The 22,356-nt window shown below is 43.6% G+C and overlaps 1 protein-coding gene across 1 annotated transcript; it reads left to right on the top strand.

The window, feature by feature from the left end:
• Positions 1 to 1,026: 1,026 nt before the first annotated feature.
• LOC116906888 (sialin) lies at positions 1,027 to 20,476 on the top strand. Its single transcript, XM_032909801.1, has 6 exons — positions 1,027 to 1,145; positions 2,925 to 3,083; positions 5,214 to 5,346; positions 8,396 to 8,543; positions 17,852 to 17,942; positions 18,943 to 20,476. Exons 1-6 carry the CDS (start codon positions 1,059 to 1,061, stop codon positions 19,078 to 19,080), a joined length of 756 nt encoding a protein of 251 aa, XP_032765692.1. The 5' UTR covers positions 1,027 to 1,058; the 3' UTR covers positions 19,081 to 20,476.
• The last annotated feature ends 1,880 nt before the right edge of the window (positions 20,477 to 22,356 follow it).

Raw genomic sequence — 22,356 nt, 5'->3', positions numbered from 1 at the left:
GGTTCCTTTGTTTTGTTGGTTTTGGTTTGGGAGTGGTATAGTTTTGGTTTGGTTTGAGACAGGGTTTTAATTTGCAGCCCTTGGCTGCTCTGAAACTTACTATGTAGACCAGGCTGGCCTCAGACTAACAGAGATCCACCTCTGTCCCTGGGTGCCAGGGATTTTAAAAGTATGCCACCACTATAGATATAAATTCGTTCTTAAAGATCTTTTCTTGTCCACAATAGACAATCCATTGGGAAACAAAATGTAAATTTAAAATCAGATGTCACAGCATGGGAAGAGATAGGAATTAGGACTAGCTACATGGTGTCACAGATTCCTTTTTTTTTTTTATAAAATATGTTTGGAATTAATTATATTAGCACAGTGAAATGAGGTATTAAAGTACCGTTCTGTGAACAGAACTGTTGGGGGAGGTGGTAATGGGGGTTGATGGGGAGGGAACACGTGATAGAAGGGGAGGGGGGAGGGCTGAGGATGTTGGCCTCGAAACCAGGAAAAGGGAATAACAATCGAAATGTGAATAAGAAATACCCAATTTAATAAAGATGGAGAAAAAAAATTTTGTTCTGAGCCAAGATGATTCCAGATAATATAGTACCCTTGGGAGACTGAGATACTAGACAGAAAGATGTAGAACAATCAAAAACCTGTAGACCCTGTTAAGTCTGTCTGTCTGTCTGCAGACCCTGACTGGCTAAGTCTTCAGTTCATTTCATTAGAGTATTGGAGGCCGTGCATGGACAGACATGCCACATTCCCAGCAGGGGAAGGGGGAGAATTGCCTCAGGTTCAGCCTGCGCTTCATACTGAATACTTCGTCAGCCAGAACTACCTAGCAAACCCTGTCTCAAATCATTCCCCTAAATGCATAGATTACTAGTCACTATTCCACTGAAGGGCTGAAGCTTGAAATTAAGTCTAATTTACATCACATTTACAGATACATAGTCTTTTCAAGATGTGTACAGAATGCTGCAGATACATGCAAACTGTACTTAACTGTTATCTTTCTGGTTTAAGGTTTAGTTGGAATTGTCTGGTTTATTTTATAGATGTGGATAGTCAGTGATACACCAGAAACTCACAAGACAATCTCCCACTATGAAAAGGAATACATTGTTTCATCATTAAAAAATCAGGTATGGACTTTGACACATATTAAAGGTTGATATAGGGGGTTGGGGATTTAGCTCAGGGGTAGACCGCTTGCCTAGCAAGTGCAAGGCCCTGGGTTCGGTCCCCAGCTCCTAAAAAAAAAGAAAAAAGAAAAAAAAAAAAAAAGGTTGATATAACAGTTTTCCAAATAGATCTTGCTGTTGTTTGTGTCTAAGCAAATTAGGATGAACAAATGAAGTATCTAAAATACTGGCTGAGGAAGTGCAGTTCTTTCTGAACTAAAACTAATTTCTTCTCCAGATCATGCTAGGAGCTAGGGGTGTGGCTCAGTGAGAGCATGAGCACCCAGGAGTCCATCTGAGTAGTCAGATAGCAACTGAGGACAGACAGGCAGGGAGGGTGCCGCTATTAACCCCTTGAATCAGGGAATTCTACTGCATGTGACTAATCACCATACTCTAGGCCAACCCATCTATAGTAAATATTAGTAGTTTAACATCTGTTTTAGAATTGAAATGAGTATAAATAGAAATCATGTCTTTTTAGTTTGAGAATTCTTTTTATATTTCTAAATTATGTATACTTGTGTGTCAATATGTGCATGAGAATGGAGTTACCCTCCAAGACCATAGGTGTCAGGTCCCCAGGAGTTACAGAAGGGTATAAGCCATTGTGCATTCTGGGGACCAAACTCTGGTCCTCTGCAAGAGAAGTGTGCGCTCTCATCAGCTAAACCTTTTCTCCTACCTCATCATACGGCTTTCTTAGACCCAGTTCTTCTCCAGTTCCCCTGCTCTGTAGACCACATCACGTGGCTGCATAGAAAACCCTCACCTGGTTTCCACTCTCTGTTCCTGTTCCCTTCACTGAGATGTGATACTGCCCAGGCTAGCCTCAAAGTTTGAGCTCACGTCACCCTCCAGCTGAGGCTACAGATGTGGCACCACACCCAGCTTGCCCAGCCCCTATAAACCATTTTAATATAGTGAAGACTGGATCATGAAAAACAGATCCTGGGGGCTGGAGAGATGGCTCAGCCGTTAAGCACACTGAATGCTCTTTCAGAGGTCCTGAGTTCAATTCCCAGCAACCACATGGTGGCTCACAACCATCTGTAACGGGATCCGATGCCCTCCTCTGGTGTGTCTGAAGACAGCAATACTGTATTTGCACATAAAAAAAAAAAATCTTTAAAAAAAAAAAAAAGAAAAGAAAAGAAAAGAAAAACAGATCCTAGTAAGACCTTCCAGTCTCTTCACTTCCCCTCATGCCAGCCTCCAGCTGTGATAATGACAGCATTCTCCAGTTTACAGAGGCACTGATGTTTAAAGCTGCCGGGACACGAGGAGCTTGGTGACATTTGTGTCTCTACTACACTTATGCTCCTCTGATCAGTTGTAGATTCTCTAGTTAATATGTTTAATAAAACAACTAAAATCGGTTGTTTTGCTACTTAACATTTCACACAGTTCGTTTTCAGATCTAGAACACACAACTAAACTTGGTGTTGTGTGCTAGGCTCAGTTTTTTTTTTTTTTTTTTAAATTTATTCATTTATTATATGTAAGTACACTGTAGCTGTCTTCAGACACACCAGAAGAGGGCATCAGATCTCTTTACAGATGGTTGTGAGCCACCATGTGGTTACTGGGAATTGAACTCAGGACCTCTGGAAGAGCAGTCGGGGGCTCTTAACCGCTGAGCCATCTCTCCAGCCCGCTAGGCTCAGTTTTAGCCGATGATGTGTGCAGTTAAGTGTTAACAGATATGTAGTGTCTCCTAATTTGGCCTGTTTCCTTCAGCTTTCTTCACAGAAGGTAGTGCCATGGGTGTCCATCTTGAAGTCACTGCCACTTTGGGCAATTGTAGTAGCACATTTTTCCTACAACTGGACCTTTTACACTCTATTGACGTTGTTGCCTACATATATGAAAGAAATCCTAAGGTTCAATGTTCAAGAGGTAAGAGAAAAATACCTGTCTGCTATAGATTGTATTTCAGACACACACACACACACACACACACACACACACACACACACTTCTTTTTCTCCTTTATCAATTCTGTCATTTCTTCTGTGCTGGCTGGCTTTAGGTCTGCTTGTGACAAGCTAAGTCATTTGAGAGGCGAGAGCCTCCACTGAGAAACTGCCTCCGTAAGAGCAGGCGGTAGGGGAGCCTGTGGTGTGTGTTCTTAGTGATTGATGCGGGGAGGGACCAGCCAGTGTGACTGGGGCCATCTGGGGATGGTGGGCCTGTGTTCTATAAAAAAGCAGGCTGAGCAACCCATGGGGAGCAAACCAGTAAGCAGCATCCCTCCATGGCCTCTGCATCAGCTCCTGCTTGCAGGTTCCCATCTGCTTTTTCCTACCTGAGCTTCCCTGAGTGGACTGTGGTTTATGGTATGTAACTAAAAACACCCTTTCCTCCCCAAGCTGCTTCTGGTCATGGTGCTGTGTCACAACGATGCTGACCCTAACTGAGACACCTTGTTGTGTTCTGCTGGGCCAATTTTTTGGTTTCCTGTTGTTTGTTGTTGTTGTTGTTGTTCATTGTTTATTTTTTAAGACTGGTTTCTCTGGCTGTCCAGGAACTCACCCAGACCATGCTAGCCTTGAACTCACAGAGACCTTGAAAGGGCCCGACTTGCTGCTATACTAAGTTTTCCTCCCCACATGTTTTGTTTTGTGTGTGTGTGTGTGTGTGTGTGTGTGTGTGTGTGTGTGCAGATGTGCAAAAAAGAGAAACAGACAGACACAGACCCTGAGACTCTATGGGACTAGGGTTTGAAAATAACTCTGTAGCTGCATAAAAGCACAATTCAAACTGACCTTTTCCTAAAAATCAACATGAAACTCATGAGATGGCCTTTGCTCACAACAGGCTTAGAGAAGGGCAGAAAATAGGGCTGAGAAACGTGCAAGATTGTATTTTAAAACTTTAAAGTGGGCTGGAGAGATGGCTCAATGAGTTGAGAGACTGACTACTCTTTTCAGAGGTCCTGAATTCAAATCCCAGCAACCACATGGTGGCCTGCCAACCATCTGCAGTGGGATCCGATGCCCTCTTCTGTGTGTGTCTGAAGACAGCTACAGGTACATATAAATAAATAAACAAATAAATCTTAAAAAAAACAAAACTTTAAAAGTAGACACGGGTACAAGGCGCTGGGCCACGTGTCCTGACTAGAGAGCAGGACGTCATCTAAGAGTCTGAATGTTTGTGGTGTTGACCAGCCCCGCTTAATTTAAAGTGGGTGATGTTGGAGAAAAGGCAAGAAGATTTTTGTTCAAGTGTGTCACACTGTGAAAAGAGAGGCGAGCATGAGACTGGACCAAATCTCCATGGTCCGTTTGGGCAGAGGACAGGTCAGGCTGCTGGAGTCTCTTATACAGACGCCAACAAGAACAAAGTTATTACCTGGGAAGAGAATACCCTGAGGGAGTATTTGGAGGATCCCAAAAAGTACATCCCTGGAACAAATATGATCTTCACTGGAATTAAGAAGGGAGAAAGGGCAGACCTAATAGCTTATCTTAAAAAGGCTACTCATGAGTAATTCCACTGCCTTATTTATTACAAAACAAATGTCTCATGGCTTTTTTTTTAATATATACCATAATTTAATTCTAATTTAAATTCAGATCATAAATGGCTAACAATGTTTTTGTTGGATAGTCCCATTAAGTAAAACTGACTTGTAAAAACAAACAAAAAAACCTTTAAAGTAGCAGGCGTGGTGGCGTATTCCTTTAATCCCAGCACTCAGGAGATACATGGATCTCTGTGAGTTTGAGGCCAGCCTGGTCTGCAGAGTGAGGTCCAAGACAGTCAGGGCTACACAGAGAAACCTTGTCTTGAAAAACAAAAACAAACAAACAAAAAAGGTAACATTCAGGAAGACCTGCAGGCTGCACTGTTTCCCCGTGAGACCGGCTCTTACAGGGATGAGTCAGACTGTCCCCTGATCACTGCAAATGCTAATCATATATGTGTGACATATGGACATCAGCGCGTTGTTCAAGTGGTCAGGGTTGGCTGCAGCCCATATGTTCTACCATACTTAATCCCGAATCTCCTTCCCTCTTCCAGAACGGGTTTTTATCTGCATTGCCCTATTTTGGCTGTTGGTTATGCATGATTGTCTGTGGTCAAGCCGCTGATTATTTAAGAGTCAAGTGGAATTTCTCAACCATAAGCGTTCGGCGAATTTTTTCCCTCATAGGTAAGTGAGATGAGCCAACTTTTGTTTTGTTTCTCAGTCATCCACATAGCACTCTAAATCCTTTGCCTCTGATCACAAAAATGGGAGCTTTCCCCACACGCAACCAGTTTTGCAGCACACAAGCTGGGTGAAACAGCTAAGTCTCACAAGACTAGCCTCTTCCTCCTTAGAGGCTAGTCACATAAACCAGGCTGTGACCTACTCGTTTAACTGGCTAACTATTAATTAGGCTCCCATGGCCTGGGTCCTCCAGCTCTGCTCATTTGCTAGACCCTCCTCACAGAAGTCAGGGCACACACTTTATTTCTGACTACTCACTTGTTATAGAGGATGAATAGTGGATAGAAAAACCTTAGGGCAAGGTCTAGGAAGGGCTACAGAGCACCTCAGCGGTGCGCCATCTGCCCGGGGCACCACGGGGTGTTCTCCTGCCGGGAAGCTCACCTAGATCTCATCACTGCCCTGAGTACTGAAGGTACAAGCATGGTTACTTGGTTAGTTGGCAGTGTAGATGCTTGCTTCTAAGACAGATTCTCCATACTGTGCTACCTGGGTTTGGCTTCAACTCACACACTCCCTGCTCCGACTGTCAAGAGCTGGGATTACAGACCTGGACCACGACACCCAAGCCGAACCTTGTCCTTTCGAGATTCTGAGGGGGGCTTCATTATGCCAGCAGGACTTCGTAAATCATTGGTCATTGTGGTCCACTCAACCTTCAGGCCCATTCAACCATCGCCCCCTCAGAGACTGGTACCTTTTCGATAGCCAGTCAACAATGTGCACACATACTGTAGTCCTGATACTGGGGAACCTGAGGCCAGGAGTTCCAGTCAGACTGGGCAACATAATGAGACTCCATCTCAAAAAGACAGAGAAACTGAGAGCCAGGCCTGGTGACACATCCCTAAGATCCCGGCACTTGAGAGTAGAGCCAGGAGCATCAGAGATTCAGGGTCTTCTGGTACATAACTAGTTTGAGGCCAGGTTGGCCCCTCAGATGATGTCTCAAAATACTGGGACAAATGCACTCTCTAAGGCCACTGGTCCCCGTGTCACCAGTCATCTTATTAGCAAACAAAAGACAATCCTAGTCACTCCAGAAATCCCAGAGGCATGAGGGCTCTGTACCAAAAACCGGAGTGGAGAGCAAGAAGGCAGCAGAAGAGAATAAACCTTTACCTTGTTCACAAGAATGGACCCTGACTTCGCTTCCCACAACCACGACTGCCTGGAACCCCACCTACAGAGCGCCTGACACCTTTGTCTGGCCTCTCCAGGGGCCAGGGAGTACACAGAACAGACATGATAAAAACACGCTTTAAGTAAATTTCATCAGTGCACGCCGGTATATTCCCCTAATTCCAGTTCTTGGGAGGCAGAGGCAGGCAGGCCTCTATGACAGGCCAGCCTGCTCTGTATAATAAGTTGTACACCAGAACTACACAGTAAGAGTCTGTCTAAGTAAATAAATGTAAATTTGGGGCCCAGAGAGATGGCTCAGCCATTAAGAGAACTGACTGCTCTCACAGAGAACACAGCTTCAGTTCCCAGAACCCACACAGCAGCTTACGACTGTAACTACAGTTCCATGGAATCTGAGGCCCTCCTCTAGCTTCACAGGCACTGGACAGACATGTGGTGCACAGACATACACACACAAGTAAAACACCCATGTGTTGTTGTAATAATATAAAAAATAAAATGCTGTCTTTTATCGCGCTCTAGATCCGGCAGCCCAGTGCCCCAAGACATCTGCTGGATATCTTGCCAGAAGCACACATTCCAATTCCGTGGCGACCCAGACCGGCCGCCCCACACTCCCTTACACTTAAATATACACATAAAAGAACACACAACACAATAACCTTTGACCCAATTGGTAAGATATAATTGCCCACCTAAACATACAAAGCCCAGTACCATCCATCCCTTAGGAACATTTGTAACAACCTGTAAAGGTACAGTGGAATCTTAATGTCACCCGCCATATTGTCCTGCCACAGCTTCTCTCTCTCCCTCCGATCTCTTCCTCCTTTCCTTTCCAGTCTCCTCCTCTTCCTTCTAACTTCTCTCCTGCCCATCCTTCCTTCTCCTCCAATGACAGCCTCCTTCTATCCTGTACCTGCCCCTCACCTGTACTTTACAGATTCAATGGAGAGAAGGTTCTGGTGAGTCCTGAGTACATGAGTAGGCAGCTGTCCTTGGGGCGGTGGAATTAGCATCAAAATACAGATAACTCTGTGACAAACCACAACAACCATTTCTTAAAACTGTATGGTGAAAAGACCCATTCTAGGGAAATTCTTCAGACACCTGCTGAGCCCACTCCAGGAGTTGCTACTACTCTGACTTTGATCATCTGTAAAGGAAATGATTTCCCTTTGGGTTCAATCTGATCTTTTTTCTCCCATGGACCTGCTGTGTGTAATAATATGCATTTTGTTATCAACTCCTAGAACCAAGATGGATCAGATTTCTAACTACATCCAACAAAGTTTATTATTTTTGTAAGATTTGTATGTCTGTCTGTCTGTGTGCTCTCGTGCATGCATGCAGGGACATTGCAAAAGCCACCGGACCATCCTGGAGCTGGGATGACAGATGGTTGTGAGCCACCCAACCTCCCATGAGTCCTCTGGAAGAGCAGGAAGCACTCTTAGCCACTGAGGCATCTCCAGCCCCCAATCGAGTTCATTGTATAATTTATTTATTTTAATGATAGGCCCTTTAGTCACAGTCCGTATCATCTGTTGCTTCTCCCTTCCACTCTGATTTCAGTCTTTGTGTCCCTGGTGGTGAGTTCTGTAGATGCAGACTGAGTTCCTATCACATGCAGATTGAAGGGCACAGCACCGGGAGGATTTCCTTTTCTGATTACATGAGTTATATCCCGTTTCCTGCCAGGCTCTCTAGTGAGAAGACACTTTAGTCTTCCAGGCAGTTCAGTGTTTGTACAGTAGGTGGCAGCACTGTCCAGTTCGGGGTTTTAAATTGAGCAACTACCATAAATGGCGCTTCTTTTTCTCTTACACCTCTGTAACTCCAGGAATGGTTGGCCCTGCAGTTTTCCTAGTCGCGGCTGGATTTATAGGCTGTGACTATTCTTTGGCTGTTGCGTTCCTAACCATATCCACGACGCTGGGAGGCTTCGCCTCTTCTGGATTTAGCATCAACCATCTGGATATCGCCCCTTCGTGAGTACAAGCCCAGAGGTGTGCTGGGAATGGCTACAGTCTTTTTTCTTAAAGTCATAGTAAGACATAGATAACGTAAAACTTGCCACTTGAGCCGTTGTTAAGTTCAGGTAGGTGTACACGCTACCGTTTGCAGCCATTGCACCTACCTGCAGTCTCTCCAGTTGGAATTCTGTGTCCCGTAAACCAGCGCTAGTGCCACACTTCCCGTTCCCACATCCTGGCAGCCACCGTTCTCGTTTCTTCTTTCCGTGAATTTGACTACTAGAGGAATCACTTCAAATTCTTTGCTAGATTTCCGTTTACACAACCAGTAAAATTTTAAACCCTGAACTGCCACCACCTCTACCCTTGGGGCTCTCTGGCACACGGCAGCGACAGTGTGACTTGGGTGTCTACTAGCTAGAATAGGCGCTGTGATAACCCATCCTCGGGAATTGCCACCTTGCTTGACACAGATGGCACTAATTGGGCAGGTTTGTAACAAAGCCCTCTTTGTCAAAGGCAAAGCTAAGAACTCTGCTCGGCTGGTAGAATGCTGGCCTCGCATCCACGAAGCTATGGATTCGGTCGCCAGCACCACATAAACTGAGCATTGCAGCGCACACCTGTAATCCCAGAATTTAGAAGATGAAAAACAGAAGAATCAAAAGTTCAGGGCCGGTCTAGGACACAAGAGACTATGTATCAAATTAACAAACAAATAAAAATGAAGCCCACAAGATGGAGGCTTAGAGGGCAAAAATACTATATATATAATATTTAATATATAAAATATAAAATATATACTTATAAATATGTATTATATAATATAAATATATAAAATATAATATCTATATTTTATATAATAATATATATGTAATTTTTCTTTATAATCGAGGAAATAGAAGCAGGAGGAACAAAAGGTCAGGCCCAGCCTTGGCTGATGTTCAAGGCCAGCTGCACCCATATGAGACCCAGTCTCAAAAAAGAAACAAAACAAAAAATTATTAAAAAGAGTAGAGACGTTGACTTGCCCAGTTGACACTTTGCACATTATCTGCATGTAAACACAGGTGTCCAGCACTTGGTTGCTTACCAGTCTCTTACATAAACATTCTCTTGTTTGTCCTCAGAGGTTCAGTGAGGTAAGCCGGTAAGGTTCAGTGAGGTAAGACTTACTTTATAGGAACTCAAGTTCAGAGAAATCAGGTAGCTTAGCTCATGCCACACAGCCAACAAAATGCTAAATCTATAATCTAGACCTAAAATTTTACTTTAAGCCCAAACCAGTTTTTTTTTTTTTTAAGATTTATTTATGTATGAGTACACTGTAGCTGTCCCCACCACCAGAAGAGGGCACCAGATCCCATTACAGACGGTTGTGAGTCACCATGTGGTTGCTGGGAATTGAACTTAGGACCTTTGGAAGAGCAGCCAGTGCTCTTAACCACTGAGCCATCTCTCTGGCCCTCCAAACAAGTTTTTATATCTACCATTCTTTGAGCCACGTAGCTCTGATTTTCTTTTCCAGCTAAGATAAAGGAAGGGACTAGATTGAGTACCTTACCTCAGAAGACTTGGGGTACTTAACTTATAAGAAGTAATGAATATGTATTTATTTTTGGAGAAATCGAGAAGTCATTTTTTTTTTATCTTTCAAACACCCCCTACTGCACCTAGCCGGATATCAGAGCCCTCTGACTCCTGTTAATCCCCTCTGATCGGTGAGCACACCATGACAAACTCTTGCCCACACTTCTCAGAGAGACCCCGAAGCAGACCCTACTAGGTCTGGTGGCACACTTCTATAATCCCAGCATCATGGAGGCCGAGCCAGGAGGATGACAGAAAGGTCAAGGCCAGCCTGGGCTACCTTGAGACTGCCAGCCTGGGCTACATTGAGACTGTTTTATATTTTTCAAGGAACAAACTAATCCTCTCTCGTATGGAAAAAGCACAAGAAGGAGAAAGAAGATTGGGGTTTCATCCTGGAGCTCAGCTGGGAGAACACTCAGTCCCTTGTGCATATGAAGGCCTGAGATCAAGCCCCACAGTCGAAGGAGAGAATAATTTAATCTTCTTAATAAGGGGACAGGCTCCTCCCAACTAGACAGCCTTAGAGCTCCACATATGACCATTGCCTGCAGACACAGATCACAGAACACCAACTGGGTGGGAGCTCACAGCTCTAATTCCAGCACCTACCTGTCGTTTTTAGTCACTAGGCATGTTCCTAGTGTTGGGAGGATTTGCTAATTACCAGCAACTTTAAAATAACTGTAAATTATAAGGAGAAGAGTACATTGAGCTGTACAAGCTAGGAACTGTTTGTTGAATATGCATATGGATAAGGTATGACCTAACGGAGTTTAATAGTGAAAGTTAATTGCAAGGAAACTTGGCTGAATAAGTGATAATTAAAGATATAAACACAAGTGTAATAATAATCACTTTGCCGGATAGTGGTGGTGCACACCTTTAATCCCAGTACTGGGAGGCAGAGGCAGGTGGATCTCTTAGTTTAAGGCCAGCCTGGTCTACAGAGTGAGTTCCAGGATAACCAGGCTACACAGAGAAACCCTGTCTGGGGGACAGAGGGAGTTGGGGAAACACTTAAAGCTGAAAGTCGAGGCACTAGACGCTATTCCCCTGGAAAACGGACCGAGAGGTGCCTATTTTATTAACAAAGAGCTTCTCGGTACCTGGGCATCCCCGGCTCCACCTAGGGAGTTCCTGATTGCCTGGGCCGTATGCGGAGACCCTGTCTCAAATGACAAAGTGACAAAGAGCAGAGCTGCTGGGTTTTCCAGTTGTCACTTATCATCCCACTTACATATAAACGCCATTGTCTGGTGCTTAACAGCTTTCTCGTCACTCGTACAAGCATTTGTTTATAATGAAAGCAGTCTTAACAGGGTAGGTAGGTGTTCTTGACCAGTTTCAAGGCGGAGGAAATGTTAGCATTTCTGGAGTCAGAACCACGCCTGATTACCCAAACAGATTCAAGGAGATAAACAGTCATTTTAATTATGAGGGTCTGGGGCCGTGGCTCAGTGACAGAGAACTTCCTGAATATGGGCAAACATTGTAATAGCCTCTGGCCACTGCAGACATAAAGAAGTGAAACACAATGATTAATGCTGCTCCTTAACCCAAAAGAAGGAGGAATCTAGAAAACATTGCAAATGAACCTTGTTTCCAGTTATGTAACTTGCAGGACCCTAGAGTGATAAGTTGGAAGGGTTTTGAGTAACCCTATCCTCTAAGACCAGGGGCATCAGAGAGCTGATGAGAACTGTAAAATCTTGGGCTCCACCACAGATATACTAACAAGAATCTCCACTTTGAATCCCTGGGTAAGTCTCTCACACATTCAAGTCTGAGGCTCTAGTTGAATTCTGTCTACCCACCCCCACAGCAAATAGTTGTGGAGTTTATATATTCAGCATTTAGAACCCCACATGACTCTAAGATTCAAAATTAGTCAAAGACAGGAATGAACCAATTAAAATTGGGCAGTTGTAGTTTAGTATAATTTTTTTTCAACAAATACTAAGTATGTTTGTACAAAGCCCTAACAGACACAGCCTACTCAATGGTGGGAGACAAGAAATCCACACAAGTAAAGCAACCTTTTTTGTTGTTGTTGTTGTTCCAGGGCTTAGTGGAACATGTCCATAATCCTAGTATTCAAAATGATGACAGGTTGGAGCCAGCCTGGCCTACAGGGTGTAAGCCTGTTTCATAAAAGCAGAAAAACTATGGCTGGGACATTTAAATAGCACAGAAGTCTGAAGAAACAGTGCAAAGAGTTAGCCAGGCAAAAGGAATTGTGTATCAGCTGGGTGTGGTGGCACACACTTTAGTCACAGCCGGCAAGAAGCAGAGGCAGGTAGATCCTTGAGTTCAAGGTCAGCCTGTTCTACAGAGTGAGTTTCAGGACAGCCAACGCTACACAGAGAAAGCCTGTCTCAAAGGGGAAAAAAGCAAAAGGAAAAGAAAGAGTATACGTAAAGGTCGAGGACATAATTAAGTGGTGGAACATTTTCCTCACTAAGAATGAGTCCTAGGGTTGTCGGTTCCCAGCGCCACAAAACAGCGCAAAGGGCTAGTATTCTAAACAGGAATTTATAGGAGAGGTCTTGTTATGTCAATGTCATATAACAAAAGAGGCTTAAGCAAATGAACCTCATATTCCATCTAGTTCTGGGACACATATTATGAAAAAAACATTGTATTGTTTTGTTTTAAGATAAAAGAAACCTAACCCAAGCATGTTGATATGCTCACAAAAGAAAGCCAGTGAGATTCTACACACACACACACACACACACACACACACACTCTATCCCTTAGCCATAGAGAAGGAAGAAGAAAGTAATCGGCTTCAGTTCTTCTGTGCTCCTCCTCTACAAAGGTGCTGTGGTGAGCCCGAGTGCATCCAGAGGCCAGAGAGCACCAGGGAACACTGTTCCACTTCCCCTGGACCTTTTGAGCCCTGAGCTCAGCTCTTGGCTAGGCTGGAAGCCAGCAAACCCCCAGCCGTCTTGCTTTATCCATTCTCTGTGAGGCTGGAGTTATAGGCATTTTCAGGGATGCCTTGTGCGTCTTATCTCATGGACACGGAGATTCTAATTCTCATCCTCACGACAGCCCAGCAAACGCTGCTCACCACTGAACCACATCTCTTTAGCCTTCACAGAACTGATGTTACTATTAAATGAGATATGGAAAGTGCTTATAAACCATTCATAGTTTTCCCAATGGACAGTCAGTATTCCCGTCAATATCAAATGTGTGCATGGTATTTTCCAAGTCCTTCCATAAATTAAAATTAAGATTTTTTTTGTTCGATTTTAAAACAGGCTAGCCTAAAACTTGTATCAGTCCCCCACCTCCACATCCTGCTTGCTGGGATGACAGGTATGCACCACTGTGGATGAAACCACGATTTACCTATGGTTAGTTATGGTGCCTGGAACTTATAGGATTTCTCAGTTGCTATGTCCCAAGCATCCCACACTCCAGTACCAGAAAATACTGACTGGATCTGTGCAGCGTGTTTTCTCATCTGTAGGCGTCCGTCTTCAATGGCACTTCCTGGCCAAGGGGAGTATAAATACTTGAATGGGCGTCTTGGTGCTGACATTTAGTATTTCACAGCATCCGTCTGTACTTACGATCTGTCAGTGGAAAGCCCTGGCGGCATTGCAGCTGGTTCCTCCTCCTGCCAAGGTGCTAATGGTTTAAAAAAAGAGAAGGAGAGAGGCCCTGCCAAGCTTGGTTAATTTAAGCTGTACTCCCTGAGGGGAACGAGCCAAAAAGATCTTGGCTTGGTTATTATATGGTTTGTATATGGGCTGCAAGTGTAAAAATATGGATGTTTGGAGATGTCTGAAAAAGGCACAGCAGAATTTTTTAATTTATTTATTATCATTATTACCATTATTATTATTACCATTATTATTACTATTACTATTATTATTATTAAGGAGTCTTTCCATTTAAAATAAGAAAGCTACTTCAGATCAGTAGCTGACAGCCTAAATGCCAAGGGTCCTAGTAGAAGTTGCAGCTTCTCACAGTAGGACTGCATGAACTACTGAAACATTTCTTTCATTTGGGCCAGGAATTTGCTCTCCAGTCCTCATGGTCACCTATGTAAATCACTGGAGCTCCTGCAGGACTTTGCAGCTGTATAGGTGAACATCATGAAAATGTGCTCACAGGCCGTTTTGGGGGAACCACGATTAGCTGAAACCCTCCACCTTCCTTTATTTCTTTAACAAAGCATCAAACTTAATTCAAGGAGCCCTCTAAAATCCAGACTGTAGATCATGTGCCTGGGAGGGACACAGGATTACATTAAATGATATACATCATCAGGGGAATCTGTAAAAGCCAGAGGAAAAACGCATGTAACCTCAGTAAAGAAAGAGAATCGTTTGTAGAATGAACTGCTTCATACAACAGTTGGTAGTAAGTCAGCAGCCCTGGTGTGTAATCCAAAAAAAATGTTTATGGCTGTGTGTATGATGATATACACCTATAATCCCAGCACTCAGGAGGCAGAAACAGAAATGGAGAGTTCTGGCCAGCCTGATCTGCCTCAGAATTTAATAATGAGAGGGCTTGAGGCCTGGCTCAGTGGTTAAGAATGCTTGTTCTGCAAAGGACCTGGATTCAGTTCAAAGAACCATCCGTAACTACCGTTCCTGGGGATCTGACTCCTGTTTCTGACCTCCAAGGACACGGGGTAGATACACATGCAGGCAAAACATTCATAAAAAATATAGATTAACTTTTCAAAAAGAATACAGTAATAGGGTATCCCTGGAACTGTTCCATCCAGAAGTCTCCCTCGCGTTTTCATATACACTTACTGCTCTAACATCAGACCCAGATTCAGTTCCCTTCACCCACATCAGGAGGCTCACAACCAGCTGAGACTAGTTCCAGAGGAGTCAAGACATTCTGTCCCACGTCAGGCACCTGTACACATGTGGAACACACAAAGTCATACAAGCACACACACACACAAATTTTAAAATATATATTTTAAAATAATAAAATGCATTTGCTCTGCTCAAAATAATAAGAGGAAAAAGTTTATAGCAGTAAACTTTATTGATGAAGTACTAGATACATGGTTTCACTTTGGGAAAATTCAGCAAGTTATATATTGATAGATTATGTTTTTCATATGTGTACTATGTGGTGGTCATCTTAGTCCTGGTGGTGGTTGATCTTATTAGCCCAAACTCAGATTAATGAGGTGCTAGTAGTCAAGCCCAGTGCTTTGACATGCTAGCTAAGCTTTGTACCAACTAAGCTATGTCCCCTGAGTCACTTGAAAGGAATTTTTTTTTTTAAGTAAATCTGGTGGAGCAAGAGGTAGAGAGCTCAGCAGTTAAGAGCACTGGCCACTCTTCCAGAGCTTCTGAGTTAAATAAATTTCCCGCACCCACATGTCAGTTCATAATCTGATGCCCTCTTCTGGTCTGCAGACAAACATGTGGACAAAGAGACTATATACATAAAACCATAAATCCTTCTTTAAAGAAATCTGGTGCCATATATGGGAACAGCTGTCTACATGAGAACCTGAAGACAGTAAACAGTCCGCTGTCCACTGGCCCAGGGTCACACACTATGCGTGGTGGAGCTAGCAGGCGTATTTGTGTTCCTACTTACAGTAGGCTCTTCAGTCACTACGAATCCTTAGTTCCTCATGGGACGGAAATCCAGGAAGGCCTTGTCCAGCCTTCTTTAGTCTACGTTTCTTTCTTTTTTTTTTTTTTTTTCCGGGGCTGGGGACCGAACCCAGGACCTTGCGCTTCCTAGGCAAGCGCTCTACCACTGAGCCAAATCCCCAACCCCTTAGTCTACGTTTCTTAAATACAGCATATTGAACAACAGGACAGAATTGGTTTAGGGTTTTAGGTTTTTTGGGGGTTTTTTGTGACAGAATCCTGGGATTTTCTATATAGACCAGGCTAGCCTTAAACTCACAGAGATCCTCCTGCCTCTGCCCTCCAAGTGCTGGGATTAAGGTTTGCATCGAAGCATTGATGAAAATATCTGATTCCAGGGGAGGGTCTGTGTGAGAGGGATGACTGCAATCAGGGTGTAAAGTGAATCAATCAATAATCAACAAATGGAAAATTTTTAAAACAGGAAAAAACAACAACAAAAAGAATATCTGATTCCCTAAGATTTACCCTTAAAATAAATCTCTGTGTTTTGAGAAAGTTTCCCCAGCTTATATTAAAAAGTCTGTCTGCCAAGGTACAGAGTAGACCTAACATGAGTACTAGGACAATGTGTGAAGATTTACATGTCAGCAAATATGTAATTAGTGAAACAAGTGAGTTGTGAAATTGTATATTTAATATGATCTCATGTCTAATTACATACTTGGAAATATAAGCACACACCAGTAATGAGTATATTTACCAAGGTGCTAATTAGATAGTTATCTCTAAATGAAAGAATTATAGACTTTTACTTTCTTAATTTTTTTTCTTGTCTATATAATTTTCAAATTTTTTAATTAAGAAAACTGTTGAAATTGTTCTGTAGCACTGGGCAGTGATGGCGCATGTCTCTAATCCCAGCACACAGGAGGCAGAGTAGGCGGATAAGGCCAGCTTGCTACAGAGCTACAGAGAAACCCTGTAAAAGAAAATAAAGAAGGAAGGAAAGAGAGAAAGAAGAAAAGAAATGGTTCTATGGGTAAAAAGCTTGCCACTAAGCATGGTGACCTGAATTTGAGCCCTGAAACACACATGGTAGAAAGAGAGAACCAAGTCCCAAAAGTTGCCCTCTGATCCAAGCTAGCATGATGTGGCGTACACACACATGTGCATACACGCGCGTGCGCGCGCGCACACACACACACACACACACACACACACACACACACACATATAAATTTTAGATTTTTTAAATTCAGTTTTGTCACCAGGAAGTAGCTTTTTTAGATGCTAGAGACTGAAGTACAGGATACTGGAATGCAGGATACTGGGCAAGGGCTCTGCTACACCCCCAACATATGATTTGTTCCTTTCTTTTGTTTTAAAATAGAATATTAGGGAGCCCAGGCTAACCTCAAACTTGATAGGTAGCCAAGGTTTGCCTTACACTCTTGATCCTCCTGATCTTCCTCTCTCTTCACCTCGCTATTCCTGGGGTTAAAGGTGTGCCCCTCCATGCCACACTGTGTCCCACTGTGCCCCCACCATGCCCCAATACAAAGTTTTCTCTTTTAATCTCCCTATAGATCCAGAGACGAGGTTAACAAAAGTTCTCTAATAAAGGAATCATATCAGCAGACCTGTTACCACAAGTGCTGTTTTATGGGCCTTTCTGGTCATTTATTTTTATTTCTAACCCAGTGTAGCAATCTTACAAAGGCTCTGCCACCACTGACCCACGTGCCCCTAGGCTGACCTGACCCACCTTGCCTCTAAGGTTGATTTCTTTGCTCAGGCACAGGTCCGCCTGGACTTTATCATAACTACAGACAGACAATGGTAGTTCTTGCCTTTAATCCCAACACTCGTAAGGCAGAGGCAGGCAGATGTCTGTGAGTCTTAGGCAAGCCTTGTTTACAATAAGTGAGTCCCAGAACACAGAAAGACCCTGTCTCGTGAAAGAGAAAAGGAAAGGAAAGAAAAGAAAAACTACATGCAAGGTTTTTCTAAATATAAAATCCTGTAAGTCATTTCATAAAGACAGAATGTCTCAGCACAGGCCGAGAATGGAGGAGTGTCTGTAAAAGGAGCTACCCTTTAACACAAGCCTCCCGGAAACTCTCTCCCCAGGTATGCCGGCATCCTCCTGGGCATCACAAACACGTTTGCCACCATTCCCGGGATGATTGGGCCCATCATTGCTAAAAGTCTGACCCCTGATGTAAGTAGAAATTTGGCTTTTAAACTAAAAATATTTGGAAGTTTCACATCTGTGTCAGATTGAGTTTATTGTAATGATAAAATTATGAGTGTTTTTTTTTTAATGTTTATTTGGATGGTTTTGCCTGAATGTTATGTCTAAACACCATGTCCATGCAGTGCCCAAAAAAGCCAAAAGAGGGCCTCGGGCTCTATCGGTGTTAGGCAGCATGTGAGTGCTTGTTAGCCATTGTGTAGGTTCTAGAAACCAAACCCAGGTTTGCTACACAGGAAGAGTGAATGTTCTTAAGCACTGAGCCAACCGTCCTGACTTTTATGAAATTCTTTGTGACAAAAATATAAAGTAAAAAAAGTTGGTGGTGAAAGCTGCTGCTTTATTGGGTGGGACTGAGTCTGTGATTGGAAAAGGACGTGCCTTAGTGACTACAGAAGCGTACTGTGCGCACGTTAGAGGAGGTGCGACTCAGTTCCTACAGGAATGCAGGAAAGCCTGGGTTTGATTCCCAGCATAAAACTGGGCATAATGGAGCAGTTATAATATCCGTAATCTCAAGCATACTGTTTTCAGAGAACACTGTTTGGGGGTTAGGCAGAGGATGGAATTAAATGAAAATCTTCAGCCTGGAGCTCAGTACATTGACCAGGCCAGCCATGGAGACAGTGCTGGCTCATCAAGGTGGTTCAGTGGGTAGAGGCACCTGCCCCAATGCCTGAGTCCATCCATCCCTCACCACTGAGGGCAGCAGCCATTAGCTTTGTCTGGGCTTTTTATAGAAACAGCGTCATCAGTCTGCACTCTGTTGCTCATGTCTGTATTAGCTGGCCCACCCTCATGGTCAGTTGGTAGTGGACTGAAGAAACATTTCACACCAGTCCTCCACTGACAGGTTTTGCTTTGCTCCAAGCACAGACATTTGTGAATATTTCTGTTCTCACAACCTTGGGATTGCATCCTTTTTATACAAACACTTTTTCCCTTCGCCTCCTCTTTCCTTGTCCAGAACACTATTAAGGAATGGCAGACTGTCTTCTGTATCGCTGCTGCTATTAACGTGTTCGGCGCCATTTTCTTCACGCTGTTTGCCAAAGGAGAGGTGCAGAACTGGGCTCTCAGTGACCACCACGGACACGGAAACTGAAGACGACAATAATTAATGTATTTTTATTTATCATGGAAACTGAAAGTGCCTTTGATTGCATAATAAGCATTCTATGTGAGGAAAAAAATAGTACTTATATTTGTAAGGTAATCATGAAATGTTACTGGTTCCAAGATCATTTAAAATGAGCTGGTTTTAATTATCACTAATATATCGGCCAGACCTTACACTTGGGTTCACACACCAGACTGCAAGTAAGGCAGCATGATAAAAGGTAAGAGCATAGGAAATGAGGCTGAAGTGGACAACACACACACACACACACACACACACACACACACACACACACCCCACTTGTTTAATTAAATTAGATAAATTGTCTCAGCTCTTGCTAAATACCTGTTTTTGTCTACCTCCCTTATAAAAAATGGTTGCCGACTCTCCCTAACACATAGATCTCAATAACATCTCCGTAAAGCTGCCAGCCACAGTAAGAGTTGGCCTGGTACCCGCACTGAAGGCCCCGTGCCCAGGCAGCTGCCAAGCACCCCTTCCCTGGCCGCAGGGCTGGAATGCCCAGCACTCATCAGAGGTGGCTTCCAAGTGCAGGGCCAGTGACAGCGTTTGGCTGACACTCTTCCCCCGTGGCTGTTAACGTGTAGATAAAGCCCTAAGTGGACTGGAGCGGTGGGATCCGCAGCTACTGTCTTGACACTGCCAGCCAGCCTTGGCAGCACCCAGGCCTGCTACTGGAAGGTGATCTACAAAGCAGAAGCGTGATACCCAGTCAATCACAGAGAACATCCTCGATAAAATGACTGCTACGTGAGTCAGAATAAATGTTCACATGCAGGTTTTTCTGGCTACGTTAGAACTTATTTAAATGTCTTTCCCTCAGTCTGTCTTGATTTATGCTTCTGGTCACAGTTTAAAGTGACTTTCAGGGCCAGGGGTTTGGCTCAGTGGTAGAGCACTTACATAGGACTGTGGTCTGTCCAACAGCAAAATGGAGGTAAACGACTGGGCACCCAAAGCTGGTAAATCATGCAGCTTCCTCTGACCAGAGTTTTCTGGTTGTTAGGCATACTGTAAGAGGTCCCTGGTCTGTGTGGTGGCTCAAGCCTTTAATCCCAGAACTTGGGAGGCAAGGGCAACTTCAAGGCCAGTCTGGCCTATAAAGGGAGTTCCAGGACAGCCCAAGCTGTTACTCAAAAAAAAAAAAAAAAAGAAAGAAAAAAACAATCCAAGGATTGAACGCCTGCCAGATGTTTTGTTGTATGTGTTCAACGCTTATCTGTAGCATTTTAACTAATGAATGTTAATGTATGATGTAAATACATTTATATAAATTTGTTTTTAATTTGTAAATAGAGAGTTTTAAGTTGCCATGTGACTTTTTTTTATAAATCATCAAAATAAATCCTTTTGCATTAAATTTTTGTGCTTCTAATTTATTTTATTTTACGTGTATGGTGTTTTGCCTACAGGTACATTTGTACAACACCTTCATTCTTTGCTTCCCAAGGAGGCCAGAAGTGATCATCAGCTCCCCAAGAACACAGTTATAGTTAGGTATGGGCTGCCATGTGGGTGCTGGGAATTAAACCCAGTCCCTCTACTAGACCAGCCAGTGCCTCTAGTGTCTGATCCCTCTGCAGTCATCTTTGTATCCGCTGTTCTGTCCACAGTGACAGTTTTACATGTTTTCCGCATCCTCTGGAAACCATCCTTCCAGCTTTAAACGCATCTCTGCTCCAACCTGGTGGGAACTGAGACATCGTCAGAAATCTCCAATCTCCCTGGAGACATAGCACATGGGACACTAGCTGAACGCTCCTGAGAACCAGGGTTTATCCAGACAACTGGGTGAGGGGGGTCTCTATTGCCAACTTTCTGCCCTCCCTTCCTAGTTCTAAAAATGGGTCCAACCTTCTCTCTGAAGAACCTGCCAGCTACCAGGCTTGGTGGTGCACACTTTTAATCCCAACACCAGCCTGGTCTACAGAGTGAGTTGCAGTGAGTTGCAGGACAGAAACCCTGACTCAAGGAAGAGAGAGAGAGCGAGAGCGAGAGGAGACAGCATGCACCAGGGTGACACACCTGAGATCCCAGTATTCTGAAGGTTGGTTGAAGCAAAAGAATCTTGAGTTCAAGGCCAGACAATGCTACATATTAAGTACAGGGCCTTAATATGTATATGTATATGTATATGTATATGTATATGTATATGTATATATCTTCCTCACCAACTGATCCCTCCCCACCTCATCCAAGGACCGACTTTAATAATTCTTCTTTCATTTGCTGACTCTATCACTGATTCTTCTTCTTTTCTACCTCAAAAATAATTACAGGCCCTCTCTAGATTTGAAATAAAAATAACATGTCCTGAGAACATAAGAAATCTATTTGCAGAATATCTCTAAATAACAGGAAAGAAGAAATTATGGCTACCTGTGTGGAGAGAGGATAGGCCACTAGGCTTCACAGACTGCATTTAAAAAGCAAACCGTGGGACTGGAGAGATGGCTTAGCAGTTGAGAACATTTGCTGCTCTTCCAGAGAGCCCATGTTCAATTCCCCATACCCACAGGGCAGCTCACAACCATCTGTAACCTCATTTCCAGAGGATCTGACCCCTCACACAGACATACATGTAGGCAAAACACTAATGCAAGTCTGAAGTTTGGTTTGGTTTTGCTTTGTTTTGTTTTTATCTTTTCGCCAATCCTATGAATCTGTGGCCAGGGCTGGACGTAGCTCACTGATGGATGACTTGCCTCGCATGTACAACGCCCTGCCTCCATCCCCAGCAACACAGAAATAAATGCCTAAAAGCTGTGACTTTGGTTCCCACTGGAATGGATAAGGACTGGTCTAGCCCAGTGTGAGAAGCACAGCCTTCGGTAGGTTTATCTCTGGGAGGTTGAGGCTAGCCTGGAACATCGTAAGATCCCAGACAGCCAGAGCTACAAAAAAGACTGAGACCTTGTCTCAAGCAACAGAAACCCGTGTAAGTGACAAATACTAGGTTTCTGTTTTGTTGTTTGTTTTTTCGCATGGGAAGGGATGTTTCTTTGGTTTGTTTTTTGAGATGCTCACATGGCTAAGGCTGGCTTCCAACTCACCGGGTAGTCAAGCATGACTGAGTTCCAGACGTCCTGCCCCTGCCTACCAAGTTCTGGGATTTCCCCAAATACTGAATCCAATTTTCCCATTGGGTTCAATTGGTAAAGGGGCTTGAAAATATTTCGGAATGGCTTAGTTCTATATAGTCAAAATGTTTCACAAAGGACCTAGCTGTATTTTTTTTTT

This window comes from Rattus rattus, chromosome 8 (assembly GCF_011064425.1).
Source record: "Rattus rattus isolate New Zealand chromosome 8, Rrattus_CSIRO_v1, whole genome shotgun sequence".
In the NCBI taxonomy this organism is placed as follows: Eukaryota; Metazoa; Chordata; class Mammalia; order Rodentia; family Muridae; genus Rattus; species Rattus rattus.
The sequence above is the reverse complement of the archived record's forward strand: the minus strand, read 5'-3'. Positions and strand labels throughout refer to the sequence as shown.